Here is a 17242-nt window from a genome sequence, read left to right on the forward strand (position 1 = left end):
TAATGACTACTGAGACTAGCTTTTTATAGAGCAGGTGCTCATGCTAACAAGCCATCACAGTTGAACTCAATTAGCTGTGCTTGGGTACCAGGTCAAAGTAGATGCTTTATGTAGCACTTAACTAGATGTAGCATAAAGGAAAGAAAATGGGTCTTTCCTCACCTGCTTTTGTAAATGCTGTTTCTTGGTAAGCCTTACTTTCTGCTGTCTTTCAGTGGGCTGTGTATCCCTGCTGTAGTGGTAGAGCTGGGCCATCTAGCACCTGTTTTTCAAGGGCTGTACCACCAAAGAAGCTGTTCTTTACTCGCAGGCTGCAGAAAGGTGACATAGGCACCAGCTGCACAGTGCTGTCACATAGGACATCAGGAACCCGCATGTGCTTTCTTCCTGAGCTTTTTCTCCTCATTTGCATCAATGAGTTCCTCCCCACCCATGTTTCTTGGTGACCGTTAACAGGACTTGTACTCCTGTATACTGGACAGTGCTGGATTACAGATTGATAGCTGCTTTGGGGGCTGCTGGTGGACGAGGGTTGCTTTTTAAGTGTCAGGAACTTTGCAATGTATCTTTTAGGTTTTCTAGAGACTTTTTCAGGACTGAAATGTGACCCAGGAGCTCTGCCCCTAATTGAAGTGGGAAAGCTGTGAAGCTTAACAAATGTCTTTCCTCCTTTAGTTGCACTGGAGGTAATGTAGGAACAAGCTCTTGTAAGTTCAGTTGCTGCAATCTTAAGGCTAGGCCGACTCTTGAGACAGCTTAGCACGTTATCTGTTCTGCAATAACCTCACATTTCCTGGAGTTGCTTGCCTCAGGGGCAGAGCTGAGTGCATTTTTGAGAAATAGCTGTATTTCTAGGGCTATTAAAAGCTTTGGTTCGTAACGTGTTTGTATATGGAGTGATCTATAGCTTAAGCTGTGAAATACAACCAGCAGAGAGGCAGCAGTGAGGGTGGTGAATTTTAAGTATGGAATACAGGAACTTCTTTATCATGTTCTATGTCAAGACTTGCTGTGTCACAACTTAATGGCAAACAATCAGTATAAAGTTGCTACTTAAAGATGTGACCAAAAGTATATCCCAGTTCAGTAGGAATAAAAGGAAGTAAAATCACATTGCAAACAGGATTTGGCAAGGAAGTTACCATCCTCCCATGCAGTATTACATACGCGTGGGCATGGGAGACCTTGGCTGGTGTGAAGAGTGGTGATTTATCCTCTTGCAGCGCCAGACACAGCATCTAGTTTTGCTGATAGATCGGAGACAGCTTTCCACACTGCGGCAGTGAGTGAGGGAGTCCGAGGCAACCTGTGTAAGGAAGGCTTTTTGAATTTTGTAAAGCTGCTTTTGTGTCATCTTTGGCACAGGGAAAGGCAAACCACTTTCACCATTCCCTGTCAGCAAGTGACTTCTTTTACAGTTGAGGGAATTTGTTGAAAAAAATCTCTAGTCATGTAGTAGGAATCTCCAGCTTCAGCTATGAAGCAGAAGCTGTTTCTGAAAACAGGAGGGAAGGAAACGTATATTAGGGCAAAAAAGTGATCCAGCGTTCATAGCCTGTGTTTCCTCTGACCTAATCTAGGACTGAAAAAGGAGGGGGAAAATCTGTTTTTATGCTTTAAGAGAAGGTTACCCCTGTGCTTGATAAATTCTAGATAGGAAATTGGTATGTTTTAAGTGGAGCTTTGTGTACTCTGTGAGTATGGGCCTGTGCTGTTGAATGCCAGGCACCGCAGGGACACCGCAGGGTCCTACGGCAGTTTTGGTACTTTCCCAGCAGTTCCCCCCAGGTGCCTCTTCCCCCTGTCAGCCACCCTCTCCCTGTCCTGTGGGCGCTGCTGCCAGACTTGCAGTGCAGCACCTTTGGGTCCCAGGAGTCGAATGGCCCAGTGCCACGGGAACCCCGTGAGCAGCCCTGCTCCATGTAGCAGCTACTTGTAGGGAAGGGTGCCTCCACTGCCACTGTGCCCTCCTGCTCCTGTGTGTAAAAGGCTGCAGTAGCATCTGTCACCTCACAGCTTTGTAAAGGGTTTCCCCAGGCTCCACGTGTGTTGAACAGAGGAAATGGCGGTTTCATGTCTTGACTCACCTAGTCTGTACTGCAGCCTGTGCTGCCACCATGAGTGACAGCCTGCCAAGTGCTGGCCTTTCCCCCTCTCCTCTGCTGTCTCAAGTCTGGGCTCCCACCTGCAATTAGGCATAAAGCTCCAGACTTTCCCCAAAGTGCATTATGTCACCACAAAGCACTTTGGTTATTCTGCACAGAAGCAAGTTAGGAGGATTCATTTGTCACAGAAACTCCACTGAGGGAAAAGCAGGAGGTAACTGCTCCAGCTTCATGGGGAAGGAGAGAAGTAGAGTTGAGCATTTCAGAGAGGACCCCATTCCTCAATACAATCTGATACTCTGCTCAAAAAAAGGTTTCCAAGTGTTATACAGAGAGGCCCTGAGTAGCATTCTCTGCTCCAGCCATTCTATCTTCCTTGTCTTTGAAAGGAAAAATACCTGCAGCATTATCCCCCCATCTCTGAAAGCTATACTCAGGATACACGGGCAGGAGTGCTGCATGTGGCTGCCTATAACAAAGAAGCTCTAGTCCATTTATAAGAGCTGTGTAGGCACACCCACACGTGAAATTCAAGGTATTGTGGTTGAAAGGCTGCCAGGCCCAGCTGCACACTGTCTCATGAGCATGTTCATTTCATGTTCCACTGCAGCCTGGATTAAGTTACTTCTACTAGTTTAAAGGAAAGGAAAATCCTCAGAGGAGGAACAAAACATGCAGGGAGGCTGATGTTCAAAAACCAGGAGAGCAGAAGACTGAGAGAGGAACTAACTTGTGCAGCCAGACCAAAGAGGTTCTACAGCCATAGGAGAAGAGGCTGAAGGCCACTAAGATCTGTAAATCCTCCTTAAGTATTCAAGAGTGATAAGAAACAAACATCATTTTGTCTAAATCCATATTTCTTACAGCAGCAGTGGAAAGGCCGGGTGATTTAGACATACCAGCTGATTCTCCAGGGCCTTGTGCTGCAGTGCATACCCGCTGCCAGGGCTCCCTGGCTTTGACAGCACAGCTGTGCACGACTGCAGGTAGCGGTGAAATAAAGAACGAAAACCTGAACCAGTGCGGGGATGGAAGCACAGCTGCAGTGGCATCCACACAGGAGTTAACTAGGCAACGTGCCACAACAGTTTTTGTTCACCATCTTGCAAAGGAGACATACCACACCCTTTGGTTGCAATCATTTTTTAATGGAAAAGACTAATCAATGTTTTACATAAATATCAATTAGTGACAAGTCAGTTGAGTAAGTAAAGGAATACATACCCCCAAGTTTTAAAGGCTCATAATGAATTGACAAAGTAGCACACAATGACAACTACAAGGAATTATAAGAGGTGGGCTGCACATCAATCACCTTCATTAAGTTCAACTGCTAATCAAATTAGGCTGTTATTGGAGTTAGTCACAGTGCAGTCTTCCCATGCAGCAACAAGGACGTGTTCAAAGGGGAAACAACTTCAAAAACCATCTTTCCAGTTCCAGCGGAAAGCCCCAGCCATGGCAGTATGAAAGCCTCAAGTGGTCCACTGCTGTTAAGCCCTTTTGGGGTCTGCTTTCAGAGGTGCAGTATCCCCCTCAGACTAAAAAACTTATTTTTAACCAAATGCACAGGTTCTATCACATGGGAATGCGTTCATGCTGCAAAGTGATACCAAGGTTGGATCTTGCTAATCATCTCTTTTCTACAGTGTTGTGAAGAACTGAAATCACTTTTATTCCCAGGCAGGCTGCAGGGATGGGGAGAAGGGGAGGCTATTTTTATAGTCATTAAGAGCCATTTGTTAAATGAGTAGAAGTTGGAGTAGAAGTTGCACCAGAAACTATGTAACTTCACAGTTTTTCATGCAAGCTGACAGGCATGATCCACATTTCCATCTAACATTTCTGCACTCCTTCCTGCGGGCTCAAAATGCTAAATACCTAAAGAGGTATTGCTCACATTATGTCCACAGCTACAGGGATCAGAGTAACTTGACCCCACTTTCATATGGATAACAGCATGGAAACACACAGCTTACGTGTCTTTAAAATGGATCAGTGGGAGCCACGCAGTTTGCCAAGTTAGTGTTTCCCAGTTAAACAGCATGACATCAATCTGATGAGAAGGCATCAAATTCCCCAAATATTACTTTTAAATATTATGTGGCTAAGATGCCTGCTTTCTAGTGGTTTAGTCAATGAAAGTTCGTTATGAGTTATCTACAACTAGCAGAAACATACGCATTTCATCTTACAGCTGTTTCAGTGAAATTCAAATAGTTATTAAATGCTGGGGACACGGTAGGATCTGATCTACTGATGCATGAAAATTAACACCCCATCCTTTCTCTGAATGGCTCAAAAATCTGCAAGAAAAGTTTTCATTCAAAACTAAGTTACCAGTTCTCCTGTCACATGTCAGGTCCCATGAATTCATGTCTTTTTCAGAATCTGGACTACACATACTCAGCCGGGAGACACACCAATACAAAATGCAAATGAAACCTTTAAAGTTAGCAACTGCTCAGTAACAGAAATTGCGTCCAAATACAGCCTAAATTACCTTGCAATCCCAGTAAGCTGGAACCCAGCTCATGACAAAATTGCAGCAGTTAAAGGAACGGCATCATTTCTAAAGTCACTGCCACAGGTGGACGTTTCACAGCACCAGAGAGGTTTTGCTTTGTATTTGCACTGGCTTCAACATACTTTAAGTGACAACCCATTAAAGAAGATGCATGTAGTCCCAGAACAGATACAAATTTACTAACACCTCTATAGTATCAGATTGCTTATGCCCAGTGGGTTTACATTGTAGAATTAATCATAACAAAAAGGCATCTTCTGCACCGTAACTCTATTATATGAGTAATCTTTCTTTTTGTTATAATTTTAGAAGAAAAAGCAGACGGCCAAACACAAACACAAGAATTCAGCTGGCTGCAGTCACTCAGCATGATGTGCGATTCATCAGCATGAAGGGGACAATTTCAATGCTTCCAGTTCTTCACATCTAAACAAATTTAAAATGGGGTTATTCTCTTTGATAAACAGAAAGCAACACTTTTGGAAAAACACATGTATAAGCCTAGAAAAAAAAAATCATACTAAAATACTTCCTAGAAACGAGTATCTCGCCTTTTAGGGTTTAAAGTACGCCTGTTAAGACGGACTTTTTTCATGAATTTCAAAAACAATGATAAAGAGTTATCTTGGCAGAAAGGAGAAACATGACGCCAGCTGTAAATACACTACCAAGATAAGAAAGAAGCTGCCTGGAAATTTAGATGTTAATTGCATGTTCTAGTTACAATAGAAGTTACCAAGATTTTACCAAGTGTCAATCAGTTGAAGAGTGATTTACTCAAGAACAGAAGTAATTCCCACCCTGGCTTGCAATCAAAAGAGGAGGAATAATGAAAAAATAGAATGGTCCAAGCTGTTAAAAAGGTATATGGGGAGAAAATCACAATGCTGTTAAACATTCCGTACAGAGAACTCTGAAGACATCAGTTAGCTGCTATCATCTGTGTTCTGTACCCCCGGTTATGTTTGTGCTCAGCTGTTCTAATGCATTCTGTGCCTCCTACCTGTAAAGGAGTCCGATACAGCCATTTTTCTTTGTCTCCACTGAGTTTCATACAGGCAAAAAGGTCACAAACTGTAGGAAGGTCAAAGTCCTGAAAGAGAAGTCACCTTAATTACTGATCTCCAAACATAAATACATTCTGATGCATCTTCGAATTCTGTCAAGTGTTCTGTCAAAGAAAATAAAACTGACTTCTGAGTCTTGGAGATGAATACTTTCTTCATTTAGTAAGACTAGCTATACTTCAAAATCAACTTGTTTTGTGTTAAACACTGGCCTCATCTACTTAAGTAACTAAGTAATAATCACTGAAAACATTAAAAGAGCTAAGAAACCTAAAAATTGTCAGTCAGTATTATCCACAAGAGCTATGAACTTGGAAGAGAAGGCAGGCATTAAATTCAGTAGAACAATAGATCTGGCACACTGGCTTAAGACACAGCAGTAACAAAAACTTATGCTCACTTGTGCTTTCTTGCGTTGAAGCCATTTATCTTCTGCTGGAGGCGGGTTAGCATTTTCTAGGTTGTTTGAAGTCAACACCCAACTGTTTACATTCAAGGGGAGGTGGAATGGAGCCAAGAGGTCTAGGAAAGGACTCTTCGAACTATTATCTGCTTTTTCCCTACTCGCCTTTTCTTCTGCACTTTCTGCTTTGTGCTCAGACTTGGCTAGCCAGCTTGTCAGAGGCCTTTCGAGCAATACTTTGAAGGGTTCTGCAATCTCTGCTGAATAATCCGCTTTCTCTGCACTAATGGGTTCCCCTGTGAGCTGCTGTGCGGGGTTAAGCCAGGCATTGGCAACAGGCTTGGTCTTCTCCTGCTCAGAGTTTGGTACATCTTTGTGGCTGACTGGAACTCCATTTTTATCCTTCCCTTCTTTCTTCAGAAGCCATTTACACAGAGCCTCTTTTCCACAGTTTTCATCACACACGCACTCTGAAAAGCTGGCACACAGCTCATTAGCTTTGCACACATCTTCCACCTTAAACGGGGCCTGGGGATGCTGAAGCAGCCAAGCACTTACAGCAGATGTAGCGGGTGATTTCTTTCCATCAAGATGCTCGTTCAGGCACTTCAGGTTTCCCAGGTTCTCGATTTCCACACTTTTGATCTGGCTGCCACGACAACTGGTACATGTTTCAGCTTTGAGGAGCCAATCATTCAAATTAAATTCTTCCCTAAAGGGTTTAAATTCATACTTCCATTTCTCATCTGAAGCACTACTTCCATTTTCCATGTCGGGAGTAATCAGCCAGTCAGAAAGGTCCATCTCTTCTTGTCCAAGGGATTCCAATCCCTCCACCTTTTCAATTGTGGAAAAGGACGAGTTGAAAATAGAGGTGGAGTCCTTGCGTCCAGGGGAGTCTGTCTTCCCAGCAACATCACGCTGTTGATTCTGCAGGAGCCAGTTTTCCAAATCTTTCAGATTTCCCCAGGCTTGCTCAAAATAACAGACTTTGGAAGAATTTAAATCCTAGTAAAGACACATTGAAATGCATCTATTAACACTAAAAGACAACGTTCAGTAACTGTTTGCACAGTTACAGCTTGGAGTATTCTGACAGTAAGTGCAAAAGTATTAGTTGAACATGAGGCAGAGTGAAGAGAATTACAGGTTTAACTCCCACCATATTCTGCCTGCAATTGGATATTGTGTTTTCCCCTTTATTAAAAACTGGGTTAGTGCATAAAGGGCTTACCTGGCTGGGCTCTGACATGCATTTTTGTGTAACCCATTCCTCAAGGTTGGTGCTGGGAACATACGGAGCCTGGCAAACACCCGCAGGTCTGCTTCCAAGTAGCCAGTCAGAAAGCGAGGCACTCACTGTCCCACACAGCGTTTTCTGCTGAGAAAGAACGTTCTTGGTTAAGAGAGAATCTAATTGCTGAGGCACTCTATAGTGAACATCAAAGCAGGCATTCAACATGCATCAGTGTCTCAGAACCAAAAGAAAAACCAGTCCCTTCTAATTAAGGAAGAAATAAATCTTCAATTGCCTATATGATGTTAAGCCCCTGCTCTGATAGATTGCTTTGTGATCCCAGATTCTTCAGAGAGCAAGTGACAAGAAAGGGAAACAACAACTTCTACAGCGCACAGTTCTGATGTGTAACCCAGCCATGACCACAATTCCGACTGCAATTCCCGTTACTAATTTGCTACCCTCCTTCACTGACACTGTTTCTGTGCAGAGCCCAATATAAGATTTCCCATCAATTTCTGCATTACATGGAATCGTAGTGTTCAAAGTCCCAACCTGACAACATCAAGGAATATTCAGTTACAAAATTCTGCCTGACAGTCACACTCCGAATTCACTTTCATACTATGTTCTTGCCTGTCTGTTCCTGGAGCAGCTAGAACATCAGATCACTAACGCTCACCACAGTGACTGTTACAGGCTACTGAAACATCTTAACAAACAAACAGAAGTCATTACTCAAGCAAGCTAACATATTGTGCACTTAAGCTCTCCTTTTCCTTTTAATGCAATTAAACACTCACAGATACAAGTCTTAATCTTACCTGCTCGCAGTTCATTAGGGCACAATTCTGCCCTGGGAACCAGGGAGAAGTATTCTCTCTCTCTGAGGTTTGCTGGAAGGAAAGAAAAGTTAATTTAAATCTCAATTTTGTCCAGTTTCTAGGATGAATTCTACAATAAAGCACAGCTACAATTGGTCAGTTCTTTGTGGCTAACAATTTTCTCAATATTTAAAAACAGAATGGAGAAAGATTTACTACAAAAATACTACCTTCAGTCCACTTCCTTTAAGAGAATTATCTCCAATAATACAGGAGATACACTGCTTACATAGGAGTCCCGAAATATTTATATCACAGAAAGCCATCTACAATGTATAAATATTAGTATCTAAAGAAAACCCTAACATTAATTTTCAGTTGCTGGAATAGAGTAAGAATATAATCATCGTGCCTTCAGTATCAGCCAACATACATTAAAACAACATGTACATAACTAGATCTAAGCTCAGTCAAAATCAGAACTACATGCAATAGTTAATAAACCACATGAAACTATATGATTTATGTTAACTTTATGTTAGAAAGAAATTCTTTACTGTCAGAGTGGCGAGGCACTGGAACAGGTTGCCCAGAGAGGTTGTGGAGGCCCCATCCCTGGAAGTGTTTAAGACCAGGTTGGATGGGGCTTTGGGCAATGTGGTCTAGTGGAGGGTGTCCCTGCCCGCAGCAGGGGGGTTGGAACTAGATGATCTTTAAGGTCCCTTCCAACCCAAACCATTCTATGATTCTATGACTCGTACACAAGATCCATTCAAGCTATAATTAAAAGTAGAAATATCACTTGGAATATATTGCACTACTTTCTCAAAAAAAGTTTGGTTGATTGGTTTGGTTTTTTGTGTTTTGTTTGGGGTTTTTTTTTTTCAAATATTCCAACCCAGGAAAGTCTTGGTGCTTACCATCGTTTTAATTGAACCAAATGAGGTAATTGCCTGTCGAAGGTAAGATGTGTCAGCCTCAAAATTCAGGATGGAAGACTCCTCTGGTTTAAGAGTAAGACTTTCCAGTCTGAAAGAGTAAGATGACAGTTACAGAAAGAAAAAAAAAGAGTCATCATCATTTGTCATGTTTTGTGTATCAATCCATTATTCCATAAAAAGGCTTCCAAACTGACTTGGCACTAATTCGGTAACAGGAAGACTTTTAATGCTTGCATAAAGAGATACCTATCCACAAACCAAGAACAGAATAAACAGCCAGCAAAACACAAGTTTCTCCTTCTTGCTTCAATTGCCAACAATTAATATTTGAAATCTGCACCAACGAATACCTCCACTGGTCATTATAGTCCTGTTTTGTCAATCTAAGATAAAAAAGATGAGAGGAATCATACCTCAGACTGCTTTAAAGATCTTATTTCTAGGAACCATTAAAAATGTGGAAACAGTGAGTTAGATCTATTATTAGTTCTATTAGGATAAAAAAATCAGATTAAATTCATGAGTCAAAATAAATACCAATTGTATTAACTTGCATCATAAAATATATTTACCTCTCCAGGCAAACTGAAATCTGGTTTGCTAGTTCGTTACTACAGGAGCGTTCCAGCTGATGAATAAGGCAATTGAATTGTCCCAAATACTGCATGGAAGACAAAACACGTGTTATTGTTTTGGCTTCTAAGATTAAAATTGAGAAAATACTTGCAAGGACAATGTTGACTTAAAAATGCCAGTGCAATGATTTGCAACCAAATCTTACCCAATAGAGCTGCTGCGCCTGCTGCTGCAAGGCCTCTTCTTTCAGCTGCTGAATGAGATCTACCTGCTCAAACAGCCAAACTTCACGACTGCGCAGGCATTCCAGGTGGCGGCTTATGTGGCTGTGAATCTTGGCTTTTACCTGTAAGGTAACGTGTACCATTTCTAGAACATCTGTCAAAGTATGAACAAGCATGTGCTGCGCTGATTACAAAATAGTATTTGTCACAGCTAAGTGGTATTTTTGGAGCAATTTATTTCTTAAAGACTGACCACAGTCACCTACAGCACCATATGACTCAAGTTAGTAAAAGTTCCAAGGCTACCTTTAAAGAAGTATCAAAGAACAATGTTATTTACAATATCTCTCTATTCTGATGTTTCAACCAACAACTTCAGTAAATTATGCATGCCTAAGCTAGTAATACAGGAATACCTTTGAGAGCATGACCAAATTACACAGCAAGATGCTTGCCAGTCTCTAGGAAAATTTCAGACCATCATCATAATAGAAAGTACTCTGGAATAATAAAAGCTGTCATTATAATCCTGTTTGTTATTAAAACATTTTTTAAGAAGAATTTAAAATTACCTCCCGCCAGTTCTCTTTAATCTGTTGTTCAGCTTTCACAATTCCAGATATAGCTGTTTCCAAGTCCTTCTTTGCTTGAAGGCACTTTGCCAGAGGCTCAATGCTGCAGGAACTTCTACTTCTATCTTGTGGTGGACTCATTCTTGAGGTGTTCCTAAAACACAATGAACAAAAATTTCTTAATAATTTCTATTCCTCTTTAACGGAAGAGGAAGGGCATCATATGAAGAACCATCTGCTCTACTTCACTATAAAGGTGAACAAAACCACCCCCCCTTAAGGCCCTTCACTGATGCAAGTTTTCTAAACATAGACAAAGCTTTCTCCAGAAGCAACAACGGTCTCTTAAATGCCTTGGCCCACGGAGTTTGCACAATCACAGGAAAATCAACAGATATTTGACAACAGCTTCAACCACAGAAGCTTAGGCAATCCTCCCCCGCCATTCACCTTCCTCTGGCTTTTATGCCTAGCCAGCAAACTCCAGCAGCTGACGGCTGATTCAGGCAAGGATCAGCAGCTCTACAGGAGCTGGGGGAGAACAGCCTGGCAAGGGGCAGGAACTGTTTCAGTTACCCTTTTTTCAGCTGCAGGCAAATGGAACTGGCAATACAGTTTGATCAGCTGAAAAACCAAGTGTTGATACACAGATCACTCTTTACTAAGCTGCAAAGGCCAAAACTTACAGCTGCTGCCTGTTACTTTTGTGGTGGTCACAGCCACATTACCGTACTCAGCTTCAGCATATCCTCAAGTAAAATAGGCTCAGATACAAAAATTCTATAGAAGTTACACTGGTAAGGATTCAGCAAGTAAGGGAAAAAAGCTGAATATGGATTTTTAGTAAAAATGGGAAGCATCAATATAAGCATTTTTTCTAAGCAGTGGGTATTTTGTTACCAAAGAGTTTCAGTTCTCCTGTTAGTTTCATGAAATTCCTGAAGTACTAACTAAAGATTCATAGTAAACATTCTATCTAAAACAAGTCTTCAGCAATGACAGTTACGGAAATTCCCAGCAGAATTAAAATGTACACATGTGCCAATCTAAATACTTCATAGATTCTACCACTCCTCTGGAGGGAACTGAAAAGAATATTTTGAATATGACAAGATGACCACGGAGCTTCTGTCACTGAGCAGCTATTTAGTCTGCAATTTTCAAGCCCCATGACCATATAAACTGCAAGCCAGAAATCCTTCTACAGCCAAGACCCACCAGATACATATAAGTTGTGCACTTCAGAGAGCTAGGAGTGGTTCGCTAGTGGAAGCCGACAGAAAAAGCAGGTTTCACTGTGAGGCAGCAGAGGAGGCTGCATCTCCCGTGGTTCCCTCCACACCACAGGCTTCCCGTCTCCCAGGTGCCCCCAGCCATGAGACACACAGCAGGCACAGAAGCCACCCCAAGCCCCTGCACACAACTCAATCCTACCCTCGCCATAATATCTCATCTTCTAGGAAGCGCAGAGCGCAACTACAAGAGAAGTGAACTTGAATTTATTTTTTAAGGTTGTGTTAATTCTATACCAAATAAGACAGGGTAAAGAAGTCCAACATACATCATTGTCCATTCTGTGCTATGAATGCCGGTTTTGTACTTGTATTTGCATACTCTAATTCATTCACAGGTTCAATTCCTTAAGGTTTCATGATCTTCACCTTGCTACCGATGTTCAATAAAAGGTAAGCTTTCTCTTCACAACACCCCTTATTTTTTTTTTATCTTGCTTATCAACTCTCACATGTACAACCTACAGAAAAACAAAAGTGGGAGCCCTAGCTCTCAGATGTAAACTAAAAGTATTAATGTAAAGGCAGAGATATATCCAGCCAAGAAAACAAGGATATATTAAAAGCTGTCATATACTCAAAAGTAAACAAAAAAAATCATATTGTTTTTTATTATTTTATTCATTATACTCTTATGAAACAAACCAAGTCAAAGTCTGAAGGGCTAAACATAATTGCCATGTTTGTTCACACAGCAGATAATATACTTAAAAGAGTTTTGTGAAAATTATGTTAAGCTGTGTATCTACAAATGCCGAGTCCAAAGTATACTGCATTGCCATTTCGGTGTTTCACTTCTCATTGGCAACTTCATACTGGCACAGTCAAATTTAAGAAACTTACATATGCTCCTCTAATGAGCTCTGAAAATATTTGTGCTTGTTGCTTTTCTGGTTTTTCATTTGATTCCACGAGTCTCTCTCCAAAATGTATACAGAAAGAATGAATGCTGCTTTCCTGCAGCCAGCCAGCTCTTGTAAAATGGCTGTTCTTATGCTTTGTCAAAAATTAACCAATAAAACTAACGTTACAGTTGAAGATGAGAGTCATTCCATCCTTCTTTTCAATTTCCACAAGCCTCTAAGAAAAACAAGCGGGGGTAGCCACCTATTTCCTTGCTTCCCAATTATCACCTAATAGCACTAGGAGTTTAAGACATTTTCAGGTCCCACGCTCTGAAATACCCGAGACCACACACTTAGGCTCAACAGTAACAAAATACAATTACTACTGTACTTGGATACATGGTTGCAATACAGTTACCACTTTTGCCAATTTCCACGTCATCGAACTGTTTCCAACCACACGGAGGTATCCCACCACGGGTATATTGCATCACGGGACGCGCACACGCACACACCCCCGCCATCAGCTGAACTCGCACTTACTTTCCGGGCGAATGCAACAATTCAGCAGCACCCTACTTATAAAGCTGTTTCCATTTCCAACCTTCTATTCTGCAGAAGCACGGCCTCCAAAATGCTTTTAAGTAGTCACGCGCAACCGCGTTCAGTCCCGCTGCAAATTCCGCCCCAAATACTTGCTCGCTGATGCGGAGGCGATCCGATCCGATCTGACCCGACCCCGCTGCGGGCAGGCGGAACAGGCGGCGTGCGCAGCCGGCGGCGGGAGGGGGAAGACGCGCCCCCGCAGCCCCGCCCGCCGGCAGCCCCTCCGCCGCCCGCGCCCCGCGCCTTATCGGGGCGGCCAGCCCGCGCCCCGCCCCGCGGCCACAGCGCCCGGCCGCGCCCGCACGTCGGCAGCGGCCGGGGGAGGAGCCGGAACCGCCCCGGGGGCGCGGGAGGGCCGGGCCGGGGGCGCTGATCCGGACCAGCCTCTCTGCAGGGCGGGATCAGGCCGGAGCACATCCATTTTACCATTTATCCACGGCGGGGCCCCGGCCGTGCTCCCCTCCCCCGCCCTCTCTTCCAAAATACCGAGTGCCTCCCGCCATCCCGCTGGCAGTTTAAACCGCAAAACCAGAGCGTTTTGCAACAAAACCACTATTTGTTGCAACTTCGGAAGTGTGGCAACGCGCCTTTTTCATGTAGTAAGTGCAACAAAGCACACCCGAGCGCTAAGGCACTCGGCAAAATGTTTCTTCTGCAGCAACAGAGGCTAAAAGGGCTGCGAGCCTCCACAGCAGCAAAATTAAACCTTCCGTCCCTGGCCACGCACAAACCTAGGCACCGAGAGGCTCCCCAGCCCAGCACTGCACCGGTGAAGCTGCAGAAATCTGTCTGACAATAAACCGCTCAGATGCAGTTAATTCCTGGAGGGACTGAAACAACACTTACATGCACAATTCCTACCACATCTGCTCTTGCTTCCACAATTTGACATGCAGATGAGGAAAGCACATGTACATGTCTGCGTGGAATTAGTAAAAATGTTATAGCTATGAAACAAAAAGAACTGCCCAAATGAGGCAAGAAAATCATGTTATTGTTCCTAATTACAAAATAACTACCAGTCTTTACAGGCAGATTTATGGCTGTTTCCATTAACACCCAAAAGCCTTACTGGAGGGGCATCACTGCAAAGACTCCGCAGCCAAAACTTCTGGTCACAGTATTGCTTCTCCTAGTGCTCTGTACTATCTCCAGGCTGCCTGCCCTCCACCCCCGAGGCGTGACTTCCATATTTCTCTTCTTTTGCTTTTATCTGTAGATCAGAAACTGCTGGACAAAAATATTTTTTTTATATTTTCATTAAATATCGCGTGGCTGGGGAGCAGAGGTGGAGTGGAGAACCCTTCCTCGCCTACACAATCTGCTAACAGGCCAGCAGAAAACTGGTTTTACCAGCTTTTCACTTTCAGCACAACCATCTCCGCTGCCACTTGGGAAGATCATTGTTTTCCATTTCAAACGGGTGTTGAACGACCTCAGAAAGACGGCTGTGCCGAGCTTTCGGTGGGAAAAACTGCTGAAGGGAGCAAAACCTGTCGTTGAACAGGCTCTATTTATAAATATGGAACGATTTCTTTCAGTTGGTAGGACAAGGCTGTTCCAAAGGTCTGACTAGACTTCATGTGGTTTTAAAACAGCTGGCTTGTTTGAACTGAAATCCCTCTTCATTCCATTTTACCCCACCAAAAAAACAGTAGTTCCTCTTAAGTAACTATCCGAAATTAGGTACATGGGAGTTGTGGTCAGGGAGTGAAGTACTGTAAGTACACGAGCCGAATCACAGAAATTTCCATTTACATCCAAACATAACAAGCATTTTATATAGTACAGCATCAACATCGTGAGCCAATATCTGTGTGGAGCTTCTGCTAGGGGGATTATTTTACTGCAAAAGAAGTGTGTACCACTGTATTTTGTAAATCACAAGCCACATGCAGAAAAAATGACCTTCAATGGTTGTAAGAGAGAAAGTAAAAGTTAACACCTGAAGGAAAAATAATTAAAGTTTCCAGTGATACATTTTCTAAAATTCATGTAAGTTTTACCTGCCTGCACTGTATGGGATCTGTGCCACAAACCTGAACATACGCGGCTGTCTTTTCAGTCTATTTTAGCCCTGGAAGAGCCCAGCACAAAGCACACACATTGAGACAGGGGCACGAGAGCTGGGCTCCAAAGAATCGCAAGTCACCAGTGCAGCTGAGACAAGAAGCTTGACCATCATTTTATTCCATCGATCGTAAATATATTTTTAAGTACAGCACAGCAAGCACATAAGTAAAACCACAAAGTATCTGAATATGAAGGCCTGAAATCACTATGCCATAACTACATACAATACCAAAGTAGATATCCCAGAACAGAAAAGACACAGTGTTATCTTAACACAGATTTTACATTACAACACAACCATCTTTCAGACTTCTGCATTTAAAACCCCTTGGAAAACAATTGACAAATCCCTTACTCTGCTTGAAGCATATGGCCCCAAAGATAGCATGGCCACGCTCTTTGTATATCCATCAATACAACGTTATGCACTTGCAGAGTTATGAACGGTATTTTTTAAATGACCGTCAGCTTTTTTACCCTCCCATGACTGCATACCTTACCTAAAACTCTGGCGAAAGACAATCTTGTTCCTCTGTCAGTTTTTCCCTTTAATCCCAGCCACAAATAACGAGTTTAAAGCTGAAAGAATGACTAACAAAATCCCTGAAAGCTCTGGCTCAAACCACCTACCCATAACCTAACAACAGATGCTTTCCAAACTTTCAGTAAGCACGGTGCACGACAACTCCTGATCGTTTCTAACCTAGGCTAGAACTGCTTATGCAACCTTTGCAAAGCACAGCGGTTGACGAAAGATTCTGACTTTTCAATTAAGGACGGAGAGGACTTTAGGACTGCTAGCAGCCTCGCTTCTCACGGACATAAAAAGAAAGCGAGATCAGTAAAAAAAACCCCCCATGTCTTCGTATTCGATCAATGTTAGCCCTCCACCACGGAACTATAATTTCCTGACTGACCTGCTCGGTCGTGCCCGACCCCAACGACTTTCAGCCGGTTACTCTGGGTCGCATCCAAAGAGGGATGCCGCGCGCGGCCGGACCGCAGGACACCTCACCTCCCACCGGACGCCTTACGGCTCTGCCCGGCCCCAGCACTACCCGGCACGCCGGGCCCAGCAGCGCTCCGCCGGCTTTGCGCGCCCGCCCGCACTCCCTGCGCGGAAACCCGGCCTGCCAGCGCCACGACACGCGGGGGTGCAGCCGCCACCTCCTAAACAACAGGGACGCACGTTTCTCTTAAATCAGCCTGAAGCAGGCGGCGACGCCGGGATTCCCGAGAGAAAGCCCTCACAGAAATTAACGACACACCACCACCCCGCCCGCGGCTAGGAAACGCGTGTTCGTCCGCGTGTCCTGTCCTCTCCCGCTCGCAACCGCCGCCAGCCCGACCCGCGAGGGACCCCGGCCCTGTCACTTGCACCCCACGCAGCCGCAGCGGCCGGCGGCCCCCGGTGAGGCCCCGCTTACCGGCGTCCGGCGCAGCGGTCCCCCCTCAGCCCAACGCCGCCGCAGCTGCCCGGCGACCAACGGCCGCTCTCGCGAGAGCACCGCCCTCGCACCGCCCCGCCCGCCCCCTGGCGGCGCGGCGGAGCGGCTGCGGGGCCGGGCGGTGGTTGGCGCCGCCATAGCGGTGCGCGCGGGGGCGTGTGGGAGAGGGGCGCTGAACGGGGCTGTGGGGACCCCCCGCGGGCTCGGAGGGCGGTGAAACCCGGCAGCACGAAAGCAGAGCGGAGGAGAGAAGTGTGGGTGCGGGGGAAATTCTGTTCCCTAAACCAGCCTAAACCCGTGAATCACAGCTAAACCAGCACACCAAACTCTGCCGGCTGCAGCGCGGTGGCCGCCGTCCATCGTGCCTGAGAGGGGCCGGCTGCTGCGCGGCCTCGGCGCCTCCGTCCCGGTCCCGCACCGCCCTCAGGGCCTGCCGTGGCGGTGGCGCCTCGCCTCCAGGCAGGGCAGGAGGGCGGCAGTGCTGGTGAGGCCGGCTCGAAGC

General features: G+C 44.5%; 1 protein-coding gene across 4 annotated transcripts; it reads right to left on the reverse strand.

Annotated features, from left to right (window-relative positions):
* Nucleotides 1–3232: 3232 nt before the first annotated feature.
* Nucleotides 3233–16832, reverse strand: NCOA4 (nuclear receptor coactivator 4). 4 transcript variants are annotated; one of them, XM_054831893.1, is made up of 10 exons: nucleotides 16720–16832; nucleotides 10477–10630; nucleotides 9886–10026; nucleotides 9677–9765; nucleotides 9084–9192; nucleotides 8164–8235; nucleotides 7337–7480; nucleotides 6100–7110; nucleotides 5636–5725; nucleotides 3233–5058 (listed from the first exon to the last, which is right to left on the reverse strand). In XM_054831893.1, the coding sequence occupies exons 2-10, from the start codon at nucleotides 10615–10617 to the stop codon at nucleotides 5053–5055; spliced, it is 1803 nt and encodes a 600-aa protein (XP_054687868.1). In that variant the 5' UTR covers nucleotides 10618–10630; nucleotides 16720–16832; the 3' UTR covers nucleotides 3233–5052. The 4 variants fall into 4 exon arrangements, with proteins under 4 accessions (XP_054687868.1, XP_054687866.1, XP_054687867.1 ...); XM_054831891.1 differs by having other exon boundaries at nucleotides 7337–7483; XM_054831892.1 differs by lacking the exon at nucleotides 16720–16832 and adding an exon at nucleotides 13032–13139 and having other exon boundaries at nucleotides 7337–7483.
* Nucleotides 16833–17242: the final 410 nt, after the last annotated feature.

Source organism: Grus americana, chromosome 7 (assembly GCF_028858705.1).
Source record: "Grus americana isolate bGruAme1 chromosome 7, bGruAme1.mat, whole genome shotgun sequence".
Classification (NCBI taxonomy): Eukaryota; Metazoa; Chordata; class Aves; order Gruiformes; family Gruidae; genus Grus; species Grus americana.

Excerpts from the sequence above, each read along its gene's own strand:
- NCOA4 (XM_054831890.1), bottom strand. Across the intron at positions 10,027-10,476 it reads TTAAAGAGAACTGGCGGGAG|GTAAAAGCCAAGATTCACAG; the intron begins GTAATTTTAAAT and ends GTTACCTTACAG. Across the intron at positions 9,193-9,676 it reads ATTTCAGTTTGCCTGGAGAG|ACTGGAAAGTCTTACTCTTA; the intron begins GTAAATATATTT and ends TTACTCTTTCAG.